Source organism: Heteronotia binoei, chromosome 4, assembly GCF_032191835.1.
Source record: "Heteronotia binoei isolate CCM8104 ecotype False Entrance Well chromosome 4, APGP_CSIRO_Hbin_v1, whole genome shotgun sequence".
Classification (NCBI taxonomy): domain Eukaryota; kingdom Metazoa; phylum Chordata; class Lepidosauria; order Squamata; family Gekkonidae; genus Heteronotia; species Heteronotia binoei.
In genome coordinates this window covers 125,443,973-125,458,131 of record NC_083226.1, presented here as the reverse complement: position 1 = coordinate 125,458,131, position 14,159 = coordinate 125,443,973, and the positions used below count along the sequence as shown (strand labels likewise).

At 40.6% G+C, this 14,159-nt stretch overlaps 1 protein-coding gene across 19 annotated transcripts in view; it reads right to left on the bottom strand.

Annotated features, from left to right (window-relative positions):
- Nucleotides 1-7,765: 7,765 nt before the first annotated feature.
- MEF2C (myocyte enhancer factor 2C) overlaps nt 7,766-14,159 on the bottom strand; it is a 292,573-nt gene continuing 286,179 nt past the window's right edge. For 16 of the 19 annotated variants that reach the window (XM_060235726.1, XM_060235715.1, XM_060235721.1 and 13 more), the window contains one exon: nt 7,766-13,358. In XM_060235726.1, the coding sequence (XP_060091709.1) occupies nt 13,037-13,358 (322 nt within the window). In that variant the 3' untranslated portion in view covers nt 7,766-13,036. The remainder of the gene's footprint in view (nt 13,359-14,159) is intronic. The other 3 variants (XM_060235724.1, XM_060235722.1, XM_060235723.1) reach the window with 1 other exon arrangement.

The following is a 14,159-nucleotide window of genomic DNA, read 5'->3' as shown; positions in this document are numbered from 1 at the left end:
TAGTAACAGGGAACTGATAGATAGTACAATGTCATCATATGCCATTACTGTGATCCTTTTGTTATTCTTGCCCCACTTCGCCAAGTGGTAAAAAGTTCAATGGACTAGTACTTACATAGCTGATTCCCCTTTCAAGAAGTGAGCTCTGGGGACTTGTGGTGTTTTTGTAACAGGCATAGAAAGAGATTTTGTAGAGTGGTAAAACTGCAGTACTGCAGTCCAAGCTTTGCTCACCATCTGAGTTTGATCCCGACAGAAGCTGGGTTCAGGTAGCTGGTTCATGGCTGACTCAGCCTTCCATCCTTCTGAGATTGGTAAATAAGTACCCATCTTGCTGGGGGTAAAGTGTAAATGACTGGGGAGGCAATGAAAAACCACCCCATAAAAAGTCTGCCATGAAAATGTCATGAAAGCAACATCACCCCAGAGTCGGAAGCAACTGGTGCTTGGACAGGGGATTACCTTTACCTCCCAGATACTTCAGTCAATCCACAGGAGGGACTCTCTGTTTCTGTCTCTGTTCCTTCCTCCATCTAAATGGTGCTCTCTCCAGGCCCATAGCCAGAAAATTCCAAATGGAGGGGTCCACAGGAAAAAAATTTGTATGGAGGGCCCTCCTCTGGTGGCCCCCCCTCTGGCCCCAATCTCTGCACCGCTCTGGTGCCCCACCCACCTCTGTGAGGCACCTCCCCCCTCCCTCCCAACTCACCAACGTGGGGAAATAGTGAAAACTGGCTTCAGGGACTATTTCAAGGCGACCCTCACTGATCACGTGATCGGTGGGAAAAGCCACTCCGAGGCCGGCAGTTCATAACCTGGCTTTCGGACGCACTCAGTAAGTTCAGTGCTGGCTGCCCCAGGGCTGAACTTGCTGAGCTAGCCAGAAAGCCGGCATATGAACTGCCAGCCTTGGAGCTGCTTTTCTTGCCGGTCACATGACCAGCAGGGGATGCCTTGAAATAGCCCCGGAAGCCCACTCTTCACTGTTTCCCTGCATTGGTGAGTTGGGAGGGAGGGGGGAGGCACCCACAGAGTGGGGTGGGAGCCACCAAACCAGAGCTGAGCGGGGGCCAGGGGAATGGAGGGGCCATAAAGGCCCAAGGGGGGTTGGGTGGAGGACTGTTCCCCCCCATACCTCCCATGGCTATGGACCTTGCTCTCTCTAACACACACACAGAATTGACACACTTCCTTCAGCTAAAACCAGTGTTCTTTCCCCCAAGCTATGCTAATTCACTTGACCAGACTCATTAAGGTCCATTGAGAGATATATCTATAATCATTAAGACACATAATCATTCCTTTCATGATGTAGAACAAGATCAAAGTGTGCTACACTATTCACACTTTCTTGGGAGTAAATTCTGTTAAATATGGCTTAATTTTGACTGGCCCATATGACCGTAGAAAGTGATATATCACCTTCATGGCCTTACTTTGACATAATCACTAGCTGACTTCAAGTCAGTGAAAATCAGTTGCTAAGAAATTCAGAATTTGAAGTTTGAGTCATGGGATCTCTATTTATTGGCAAGACTGTTCCAGGTAAACAGGTATAGTTGTATGTTCTGTGACTTATGAATCAGAAAACAGGTTTATGACACATGAAGGAAGCTGTTGTATAACTTAGAAAACTGACTTTTGTGGTATCTTGGAGCTATACTCAGAACAACATCTACAATCCATTGTATGTCTGCCTTCCTATCTGTGCATTTTATCTTCCATAAGAAAGAAATCTACTGCTGTGTTAGTCTCACACCCTTGGGATACCCTATGTGTATTCTTCAGCCTTCAGGGTGAATAAATCCAAACATTCCAGGCTGAATAAATAAAAATATTCCTGACTCCTATCCTCTGCCATAGGTGTTCTTCCTGTCTTGCAAATAGACTGGGATGGGGATATTTATTTTTAATGATTGATTTCTTTACATGCAACCATATCCTAAGTATATTTTCTCAAAATTGTCCTTAGGTTTCCAGAAACACCATCAGAATATGACCCCATCATGCTTCCTTTTTGATAATTCTGAGACCAAATTACATCAGAATTACATATATAATGGGAGAGGGATAAGAAGTTCTCTATGTCAGCTTTTCTCCACATAATGCATCTTTTGACAAACTTCTAATGCCCTCCTTCCTTAACCTTTTTTCCCCAAAATAAACAGCTACAATGAGAAAATGAGACCGTCTTGTATTTTCTCCAGATCTATAAAGAGATCTGACTGTACCACAGAAGTTGCTCCTAACTGTTTTCTTACCTTTTTCACATTATGGAGGAGATAGTTTGGGTTGCAGCACTAATAGCACTAGCTTGATCTCGTCAGAGCTCAGAAACTAAGCAGCATCTGTAGTTGGATGGGAGACTACCAAGGAACATTGGGCCTGCCAGGACTTTTTTTAGTGAAAAAGCCCAGCAGGATCTCATTTGCATATTAAGCCACACACCCTGACATCACCATTGTTTCACACAGGGCTTTTTTGTAGAAAAAGCCCAGCAGAGACTCATTTGCACATTAGGCAACACGCCCTGGTGGCAAGCCAACCAGAACTGTGTTTCTGTGCATTCCTGCTCAAAAAAAGCCCTGGGGGCTGCTATACAGAAGAAGGCAATGACAAACCACCATTGCTTACCTCTTGCCTTGCCAGTGTGATTTGATGACATACTTTAAAAAGAAGCCTGTTTAACAATCAAAGTTGAGTTGTGGGTTGTTCTCAATTCCTGGATGTGTGGAGCCCAATTTGGATTAAGAAGACTGCAGATTTATACCCTGCCCTTCTCTCTGAATCAGAGACTCAGAGTGGCTTACAATCTCCTATATCTTCTCCCCCCACAACAGACACCCTGTGAGGTGGGTGGGGCTGAGAGAGCTCTCACAGCAGCTGCCCTTTCAAAGACAACTCCTGTGATAGCTATGGCTAACCCAAGGCCATTCCAGCAGCTGCAAGTGGAGGAGTGGGGAATTAAACCTGGTTCTCCCAGATAAGAGTCTGCACACTTAACCACTGCACCAAACTGTAGTGTCTGTAGAGAAGGGACTGTAGGCTTTGCCTCACAGCATGTTTCTGACCTGAAATGGAGCTGGGGTATGCTGTTTTGTCCATCCATTGGATAAGTGCATGCTTGTAAATCAGCTTATATAAACTGTCCTTTTTGAACAGAGGAGAGGGGCCATAGCTCAGTAGTAGAGGATCTGCTTGGCATGCAGAAGATCCCCGGTTCAGTTCCTGGTGTTTGCAGTTTAAAAGATCTGATACTGGGTGATACAAAATGCCTGTACCTGAGACTCTGGAAAGGGGCTGCCAGACTGTGTATACTTTAGTAAACTTGATGGACCAACAGTCTGATTCAGTACAAGACAGCTTTATGTGTTCGTGTACTGAACCTAAACCTTTCCTTCAATTCTGTTTCAAGAGACTTAAATTTGCCAAATGTAGCATTTATGCAGCAATGTATTTGCTCCATACTATCCCTAATTTCATGTCTGTGTTCTAGGCATATTTGGATTTTTTTGCTGTTGTCACAGCTGTCTTCAGGCAACTCCATAGGGTTTTAAAGACAAGAGACTTTCAGAGGCCCTGTTCACACAGCGTGTTGAGTCCGTGTTAAACTGACCCGGTACTGTTCCGAATATCTTCGTTCTGGATATTATCGATCAGACTGCCATACTGCAATTTGAATAACTCCATGGTGAAACAGTCTTCTGCCATCCACATGATGACACCATGCAGTTTTTTTGTTTCCTCCACCATTAGGTGCATAAGAGCATAATGCGCATGCACACATGCACATGTGCATAGGTTAAAACATTATGTGGTTATGTGCATATAGCTAAGTAGTAAAAAAAAGGCAACCTTAGTATTTCTTGGTGTCTTCCTATCCAAAAACTAATCATTGCTTAGCTTCTGAGATCTGAAGAGATCAGGCTATCCTGGGCTATCCAGGTCAGGGCTGTGTTCTCGCTACTAGAACACAAACATGCTGGCAACTCTGGTACTTCTATCGGGAGTCATAATGTGCCTGCATGAGAAAAAATATATATAACTTGCTTATTCTTGTATGCCTTTCTTGAAAATTATGAGATTCTGCAATGAGTTTAAGATGAGGGAATTTATTAAAAGAAGCAAACTATTTTTTTTAAAAAAATCCTTCTTAAGATGCTGATTTTATACTAATATTTTAATCCCTAAAACTTAAAGAAAGCTGATCAAATTTTTATAATGTTCTTCTCTTTAGAAAACCTTTTAAAATGACAGAAGCTTTCAAACTGTAATGTTCCAAAATGCAGAAGAGTGCCATTTACCCATAAGATCTGAGGAACCCAAATCTTCACCTGAATTTAAATTATATACTTCTAGCATAGAACATGTAGGAGAACAGTAAAATGGTCCATTAAAATGGTTCCAGATTATACACTAGTCCTGATATGAGAAATCTTGGGGATGACTCATATAAGTGGATACATTTTCTGATTAGGATTGCCATATGACTTAACTGGCTGTAATAATGGCCAGTTTATTTATGCATCAGATTCCAGCTTTTGTTGGATTTGATTGCTTTAGCGTAGCCTCTTTCAAACATTATACAAAACTGCAGGGTGCCACCTTTCTATGAACAGCTCCCATGCAGGTGAGGTAGTGTTTAAAATACCCTTAACCACAGGGGTAAGGAAGAATTACATGTGTCCCCTACCTGAAACTGGTACCTTAATGCAACGGAGTATTCCAGTTTAAGGGAAGAGACCTACACTGACTTCTCCTCTTATGTGACTGGCTCATTCATGCTCCACTTTTCACTCCAATGGAGATCCAAAATGGCTTATATTGTCTCCTGTTTTATCCTCACAACAACAAGCCTATGAGATAGATCAGGCTAAGACAGAGTAACTGACCCTGTGGGGGTTGCTAATGAAAATATAATTCCACTGCAGGCAAATTTTCCAAGGACAATCTCTCATGTATATGCAGTGGTGCAGGGTTGTGACTTAGTGGGAGAATACATGCTTTGCATGGAGAAGGTTCCAGATATCATCAGCTAAAGCATATAAGATCATAAGGATTAGGAACTACCTACTCTGCCTGAGCCGAGGGAGCAGCTGCCAGTCATGTAGGTAATATCAAGTTAGATGCACAAATGGTTTTAGTACAGGACAACTTTGCTTATTCAAATTTGAATGCAATTCCCATGAACAAGTCCCTGAAGAAACAGATGTATGAAGCAAGCACACACACAATGGCAGCCTGAACTAGTACAGTCCAGCCAAAGTTTTAGTAGTTTATTTGCTGATAATCTTAAGCACATGGTGAAACTGTACTGTAACTGCTTTGCCACATACATAAGACTGTTTCCTCACTGAAATTTCACCATCTATCATCATCATCTCATTGGATTATAAAGGAACATTTTCCCTATGGAGAAAGGCTAAAGCGCTTGGGGCTCTTTAGCTTGGCGAAATTACGACTGAGGGGTGAAATGATAGGTGATTACAAGACTATGCATGGGATAGAGACAGTAGAGAAAGGAGTTCTTTCTTTCTTTCTTTCTTTCTTTCTTTCTTTCTTTCTTTCTTTCTTTCTTTCTTTCTTTCTTTCTTTCTTTCTTTCTTTCTTTCTTTCTTTCTCACAATGCAAGAACTCATGGGCACTCAATGAAATTGCTAAGCAGTCAAGTTAGAAAGGATAAAAGGAAGTACTTCTTCACCCAGAGTGATTAACACATGGAATTCATTGCCACAGGTGGTGGAAGCTACAAGCATAGAAAGCTTCAAGAGGGGATTGGATAAACATATGGAGCAGAGGTCCATCAGTGGCTATTAGCCACAGGGTATAGATGGAACTCTCCTTCTGGGGCAGTTTTGCTCTGTATTCTTGGTGCTTTGGGGGGCAACAGTAGCATGGCTTCCAGTGTCCTGGCCCCACTGATGTACCTCTTGATGGCACTTTTTTTTTTTGTGACTGTGTGACAGAGTGATGGGCCATTGGCCTGATTCAACATGGCTTCTCTTATGTTCTTATGATCTTAAAGGCTTCCCAGTGTTAGTGTTGTGCAGCGTCAGCTCAAGCTGAAAATGAGATCTTGGGCATGTGGTAAAGAAATCACAATATACCATGCAGGACAGAAATTGGAAGAAGTGAGAGAAGGTCCAAAATGAATTCTAGGGACCATGTCAAATATAATGAAGATGCAGGAACATTTGGCTTCTGTTATCTCACTGTGGTCACCACATGTCATATTACTAGGGTATGGGCCTGGTCTTGCACTTTGCTGCCAGCCAATGACCCTTACGGCCAAATTATACAACACACCCAACACATGTTGGGTTATTGGTGTGCAACTGGACTGTCATTAATACAAGTTGGGGACCTGTAATAAAAAGCTTGTTTGCATGGTGCTGTGAGAAAACACAGAAGGAGCTTTTGGTTTTCTCCCATTCATTTCACCAGTAGAAAGGGAACTTGTTGCCCCTTTCTTCTTGCTCCATGGGCACTGAGAAAGATATATGGAGCCAGAGAAAAGGGGCAAAAGACTCCTACCTTTTTCCACTGGTGAAAGCAGGATGAAAGGTGAACCAGAAGCTCCTTCTTCCCTCTCACAATGCTCCCTTGCAGCACAAAGCAAACAAGCACTTTTGAAGGTAAGTTCCCTCAATGTATGTCTGACTGATAGTCCAGTTGCACACCCATGACCCAACATGTGTTGGGCATACCATATAGTTAACTCTTAGTAATATAAAGAAAGGTATATTAGAGAAATTCCCCAGGAAGGGAGTTACTTGGATTTGTTTTCCACTTCTGGCAGTCAATTATTTGAACCACTTAGAAGTTATGATTCTGAGGACTGTTCCTAGAAAGTTCACACATAATTATGTGTTGCATCCAGTTATCTGCAGGTTGCGATCCCTTTTCACCAACACATTGATCTTCAGTTATAACAGCAGGTGGATTGATCAACTACATTTCCTGGAGAACTCAGAGGAAATGGGAGATTGGGGGAAGCTATGGAATGGAAGCTATGAAAAGAAGTCATCTTTGATGTAACCGGAATTTGGTATTGCAAGTGGATTGGAGTGAGCCAAATTTTTAATTTTGACTTCCGTCCCCCTTACTACAGCCCCCATCCCACAAGGCTTTTGTGCATGCTGGTCCCATGGTTCCCACTTCAGTCAAAGGGAACCCTTCCTCCCTCCCCAGCAGAAAAACTGTCTTGATACAACCCATTTTACCCTCCTTTCCAGGAAAGTGTTGCAATTATTGTAGTGCTTGCATATTTCATTCTGTAGAAAGCTAAGACCATTTTATGCGGGGCATCCACTGGTATCCCATCCATGAACTGATCAATTTAGATTTTACCATTATAGCACTAGATTCTCCTTGGCTGAGCAAAATCAAATGTTTTATGTTTATTTTCTGTGATATGACGGATAGCTAAGAGGATTTTTAAAAGAGTAATTTTAAGACTGCTAGGTTATAATACCTGATGGTCATTCCATGTTGCTTTAAGATCTCCAGAACACCTTCTGTTCTAGCACTTAATGATTCATTCACAAGCCCATTTCTTCTGCAATTGTGGAGTGACACTAGAATGGAGGAAATGGACCCTTTGCGAACTGGAATACTGCATATTGCCCTGATCTTCTGGATTTTTTTTCAAATTATTGGCAAGACATCAATGTTTGGACATGCAACCCCTAAATGTGCAATGATGTCTAACTGGCCAGCACAGCATTACTTTCTCAATTTAAAAAAATGCACCAGAGACACTGTGTCACTAAGAAAGCCAGTAACTTTACTGATTGGCTGCAAAATACAAATTATACCTTATTTTCAGCAGAAGAAACATTTGAAATTTTCCCATTTTTTGTTCACTACAGACAGCTGAATTGTCCCTTGAGATACACAGATGTGATTCTAACTTAGTTATAATGTTTCATCATCTAGTGGCGACAAAGTCCAGCTTATGCCGCTGTAAGCCTTTAAAGTTTCTTGCAAAATGCTTGTATGCCCCATTTAAAGGATGTTTTTAAATTATCACTGATTGAATGGAAACAGATCCCCAGAAAAAAATGTAATAGAAGCAAATCATCTGAAGCAATCCAAGTCAAATGCCTTGTGGTGTAATGCAAGCCTATAGCAGTGACTCTGAGGGCAACAATGCTGGTTTCATTGAGCTGACCTCTTTGAATCAAATTGAGGCATGGGTCAGTTGCAGGTATGAAAGGGAACAGTAAAACCAAACTACCTAATTATGATGATAATCAAACAGGGAATCTGACACAGAAAAGTATATAACTCAGCACTTGGATTGCTCCACATCTTTGGTTAAAATATATGCACAAAAGCCTGTTATTATGTTGACAGTGAAGCATTCTCAACTGACACCAATGTTCCATCAGACCTTCAAGAGATGTGTGATGGCAGGAAATGAAGGCCACAGAAGTGAGGATGTCACTGCAGATGGCATAAAACGGGAGCAAATGAAGTATGCTGTGTTTAGGCAACAGCCTTTATTGAGGTTTCAAGTGCTTTTTTTTGGGGGGGGGCACGCGAAATGACAAAGCATTTGCCTTCTCGGGCAAGGAAAAAAGAGGAGAAAAAACCAAATCACATTGTTTTGTCTACTAAGATGACGGGTATATAGGCAAAGACAAACGGAAACGATAAAAAAAGATAAAAAAGGGTTTGTGACATCCTTGAAAACAGCACAGCAGTTGTTTTATTCTTGCTTTTAAGCTTTACCTGAAAAAAAGCTCTGAGAAACAGCAGATAACTTTATATTAATCATTAAAAATTCTTAAATTCCACTTCCGGGGAAAATAGAAACAATTTGGTTACAAAAAACAACTTTGAAAAAACATTTAAATGAGTCAAAAAACTTCTCCGGGAAAGGCATCCATGCATACAATATACAAATTTGTGCAGATTGTGTATATCATATCATCGCCACCAGCAATCAGGATTCAGAATTTCATTTATGACACCTTTCCAAAGAAGAAAGGGAGGAGATGCCTCTGAGGTATCTCAAGTCACTTTATACTGCCTGGACCAAAGTTTATGTGAATACTCTTTTGAGGCGCTGCCCCAAACTGCTTAAATATAAAGGAAATCACACAATAAGCCCCCACAGTAGCTTTTGCAAATGCAATAGATGGTTAAGGTACAGGCAGAGGGAATACCTAAACACAGACAGCTAGAATTTCTAGAAAGCAATGTCATGATTAAAAGTTGTGCTTCTTTTATTAAATCCATCAACAAGTATGAATTAACCTTAACTTCCTTGCCTGCTAATACTTGAGACAGCTTGGTAGCAGAAAGAAGAGGGAAACTGGTGTCCATTGTCACATGATTCAGTTCAGTGGCTGTTTAAAAACCAAGGTCATAACAGCGGCCAATTGCCTAGTTGTATGAGCTTGCTTGTCTGCAAACAGGTGCAATGGGCCAACAATCCTTAATCTCTACTCTCCTTCAACAAAAATTCAAGTTTTTCTTTTTCTTTTGTAGTTTAGGCAACCTGCAAGGTAAACTATTCATATGGCTACTGTTCTAATTCAGACTGATCCCCACCAATCCCACTGACATTACCCAATAGTGATAAACCAAGGATTGTTTCTCTTGAAGAATGAGAAGGTACAGTTGTGACATATTTGCATATTTCATAGAAGTAAAAAAAATCAGATGTAGACCAGTATTGGCATGGGTTAAGATAAGGGAACTATCTTGGAAACCCAATTTGGGTTTCTAAAATCAACTATTGGCCCCATTCTCTCTGTTTTGTAATGCATGCATATATTTTGCAAGTCACTGTTAGATGAATTATCAGAACTGTTTTCTTTACCATGAATATATGTGATAATGTCCTGGTCTCGGTGTCCTCCTAAGATTTGCTGTGCCAGCCAATAAACACTTAGGTTGGGACAAAGCAACTGCTGAACCAGTACAGCATCACAGACCAGGAAGCTAGGGTTGCTGGCTGATAATGTCAGCACAATCAGGAACTTGCAAGTAGGTATCATGGCATAAAAATGATGGGAGAAATATGGCAAGCTTCACCTGTATTAGTCATGCTCATTATTGGTGGCTGGCTATTACACTGCCCAGAACCTCATAACCTTGAGAAAACTCTTGATACAGTTCACAGCCAACAGTAAGCCAGTTACATTCACTTTGTCCAGTTTCAGATTAGAGTGATGCAGAAACGATATAGGAAAACTATTGTTCAGCTATCTGCATGTATTTATGGGTGATAAAGAACAGGTATCCCATAACATTCGACTTACAGTTCTTTATAGTTGCAATAACTCTAAATGAGAGGGAGACCCATTTCAGGAACAGAGACAGCACCAGCTGTCTTCTAGCACTGAAATGTTTGAAAGGAATTACTCAGATTTCACCTCACAAAAATATAATGTACGACTAGTAGAGCTTAATATGAGACAGGTGTGATGAGGGTTGAGCCTCATGACTTTTGAGTACCAGAGCTCAAGCGTATGAAGAAATATTACAGATATGAGTGAATTACCATGTGCAGAATGCCTCTCACTCATTACTGAGTGGCCATAAAAAGCTGCCACACATTTTGAGTTAGGGAGTAAGAATTGATCCCCAAGTTCTATTCTATTAAATTATCTCACTGGTCACTTGTCTTTAAAATTCTGCACAAGGGGAAAAATGCATTTAAGATGAAGGCTTTTGTCTTTCTCGTGCTATACTGATAACATGACTATGTAAGGGTCAACTAGATGTTTCTACTGCTTTTCTAAAAAGACAATCAGGAATCTGCTATGAGGAATGGAGGAACATTAGTTAGCCAGGACTTTAATCCTTTTCTTGCAGTTTTTTCTTTTTTCAAAATGACTCTTCTGGGTTGGAAGTAGGGTAGAACCAAAATGGTTCAAAAATGTTCCTTCTGAATAATAATAATGGAGATTTACTAAAACAATGATGATCTCATTAAGTATATCTTCAGAGGGTTAGAGAAGTGAAACATCTAGCTAGTATCCACATATTTTATTATGAATGAGATTTCTCAAACCTGCTTCAACAAGGTAGTAGAGTTCAGCTCCTATAATTTCCTGAATGGGCATGTCTAGACATACATGTTAATCACTTACAGTCTATGACTAACCATAGATGTCATGTCAAGCACCTTTCAATGAAAATAGTTCACACAGCTAAGAATCAATAATCACTTGGTTACTCAATGTTTAATAAGTGACTGCACAATCCTGTGCAGAGTCTAAGCTCGGAGGTCTAAGCTCCATGAATTTAGCAGGTTTTGCCTGACACAACTTTAGAGGATTGCACTACGAGTATATATGTGCACATGTGAATAAACCTTAAGACTACAGCAACCTGAAATTTATAATCACCCTGAGCTTCAGAACTGATGGCCTTGACCATACTGCTGTTCTTATCTCCCATTATATTGTCTAAGATAGCATTGATTATCTATATTTGAATATTCTCACCCATATCTCTGAGGCATCAAACTGTGCCTTGGGATAAACAGAGTTGGTTTGGGGTGTTTGGGTAACTCATCACTGAACTTTTATCTTCACTTTTATGTTAACTCTACACTTCCATAAATTTGAAAATATGGTACATCTTCCAGGTGCACATCAGAGCAAATAATGAAAGGATGCCAATTCAGTTGAATTTATGGAATGAGGACAAAGATAAGCCACGTTATGATTTAAATCAGCAGAAAGCCACAAGATACTCAAGATATGAGGTAAAAAGGGGACCTTGGTCAAATGTACAGACCAGTATGCCGGAACTAATCAGTATATACAATGGTTCACCAAATTGATTGCAGATGGATTAGAATGAATGGGATGCTATAGGAAGAGAAAATTCTAATCTTTGCAGATTAGCCTTCAACAGCTGACTGATTCTGTAAATGTATGCAGATTAAAAGAAAAACAAAAAACCCCTTAAATGTGCAACTGCACAAATATAATTCCCCCACTATTAAGATAACAAAAACTTCTGCTATTACCATAATTATTATATATATTAGAAAGCTATACACAAGCATGTTAATTTCACAGATTTTTTAAAAGATTCTTAATATTTTATATAATTAGAAATACACATTTCAAAAACAAAACTTCTGCAAAGAGAAAACAGTTATCTTGGTTAGCAAAGCATGGAGTTCTTCATGGCTTAGGGTAGTGCTTTCTATACAAAAAAAGTCCCCTTTTGTTTCTTTCAGGGTTGTTTAAAATATTGGCAAAGCTATGGAGGGGGAAAAGAACACATTTTGGCTTAAGTAGACTACAAAAAGCCACAATGCTTTGCAAACTCTCTTACTTTTTAATATGAAAATAAGGAAAATGTAATTTACATATTTTTATATTTTATTTAATAAGTGATGCAGACCCAGTATTTTAAAAATTAAATAGGTTAGCCCTCAAACTAAAAACATTTTTTTTATAAGTATGATTCTCTTTTAAAAGTTTTTGATCCGTTTAACTGAGTGCCATACTCTAACAATATGCCTAGGCATTTGTGAACATTTCAGATATATTGGATGACCTAGATTTTTCCATCTTCTTTTCTTGGTCACCCAATACCTGGGTCTCCCACAACATCTGTACATTTTCTATATGTTGCATAACAGCTGCTTTCTCTCTCAGTAAAGATCTGCCATAGTAGGCAAATGTTTCCTTTTTTTTGTCTATTTACATGTAAATAACGTTGAACCTGCAACATGACACTATCTATTGTAACATACAGTTTGCAAGGGAGCACAACGGTGAAAAGAAGTTAACCTTAAAACCTACTTTGTACACATGTTCTGTTGTACAACTCAAGTGCGAAGCTTATCTCAGCATTGCTGTTTATCCTTAATATGGTATCACTGAGGCAATTTAAAAGTACTTTTACAAAACAGAGTACCTGACTTCCCCCCCCCCCACACACAGCACATAAATGGATATCGACCCCTCCCTCCCTTTTCCCCATTAAGGTATAGCACACACACACACACACACACACACACTGCAAGGAAAAAAAACCCTAATAGCTAATAATGTTATCATGTCGCCCATCCTTCAGAGAGCCGCATGCGCTTCACAGAGGGACTTTCCCTTTCGTCCGGCGAAGGTCTGGTCAGTCCAACGGGAGAGTGGAATTCATTCCGGTGATCCTCTCTGTCGCTTCCATCGTAGGAACTACTACAGCTGCTCAAGCTGTCAACAGGAGATCTTCCCGCCTCATGACGCGTGTGTTGTGGATATCTCGAGGGTGTGGTGGTACGGTCTCTAGGAGGAGAAACAGGTTCTGACTTGATGTTGAGGCTTTGAGTAGAAGGCAGGGAGAGATTTGTATTCTGAGATAAATGAGTGCTAGTGCAAGCTCTGTAGGAGGAAAGGAAACCCAGTTACAGACTGAGGAGGCATAGAGCCCCCAGAAATGCACACTCAGACAAAACATCAGCTAAAAGATTTAAACCAATACCAGTGCACATCAAGAAGGGGAGATATTTTTTTGACAGGGCAACTCAGCACCAGAAACAGCTGAAGGAACATCTGAACTGGTATATAACAAAAAAATAACTCTTATATGGAAAGTTCCACAATGTACCTGAGGACTGCAAACAAGATGAAGCTTATCTCTATGTACCATAGTAGCCAAATGGTACAGTGTTCAAGCTGCATCAAATTTTAGGAACAAAGATTCCATGTGCAGATATGGGTGCTTTTGCATAGTGACATCCTGAGATTCAGTAATCTAATTTATATTGATGGTTCCAGAGATACATGAGCAATTCTGGAAACACACACACAGCGCCGTACGGCTCAAAGGGCTGGAGGGGGCAGTGCCTCCTTGCATTCCTGTGCCCTCCCACAGCCTTGGCTTCCCTCCCCCTCCTCTTTCCACCTTCATCCTTTCTACAGAACGCTGGAGTTTGCCCGGGAAGCAAAGCAAACTCTTTAAGTCTCCTCTGGATTGGACTCCAGGTGAGTTAGATTGAGAGTGGCTGGTGAGGGCGGGAGGGGGGTGGCTTTGTAAGGATTGCAATTTGCTGGGATCTTTGTCTGACTGAAACAAAGTGTATGCCTCTTCACCAGTAACAGCTATTTTGAGACATCTAAAACCTTCCCTATCTTGTTTTTTTTGGGGGGGGGGGGCAGACTTGCTGTTGTCCCATTCTTGTT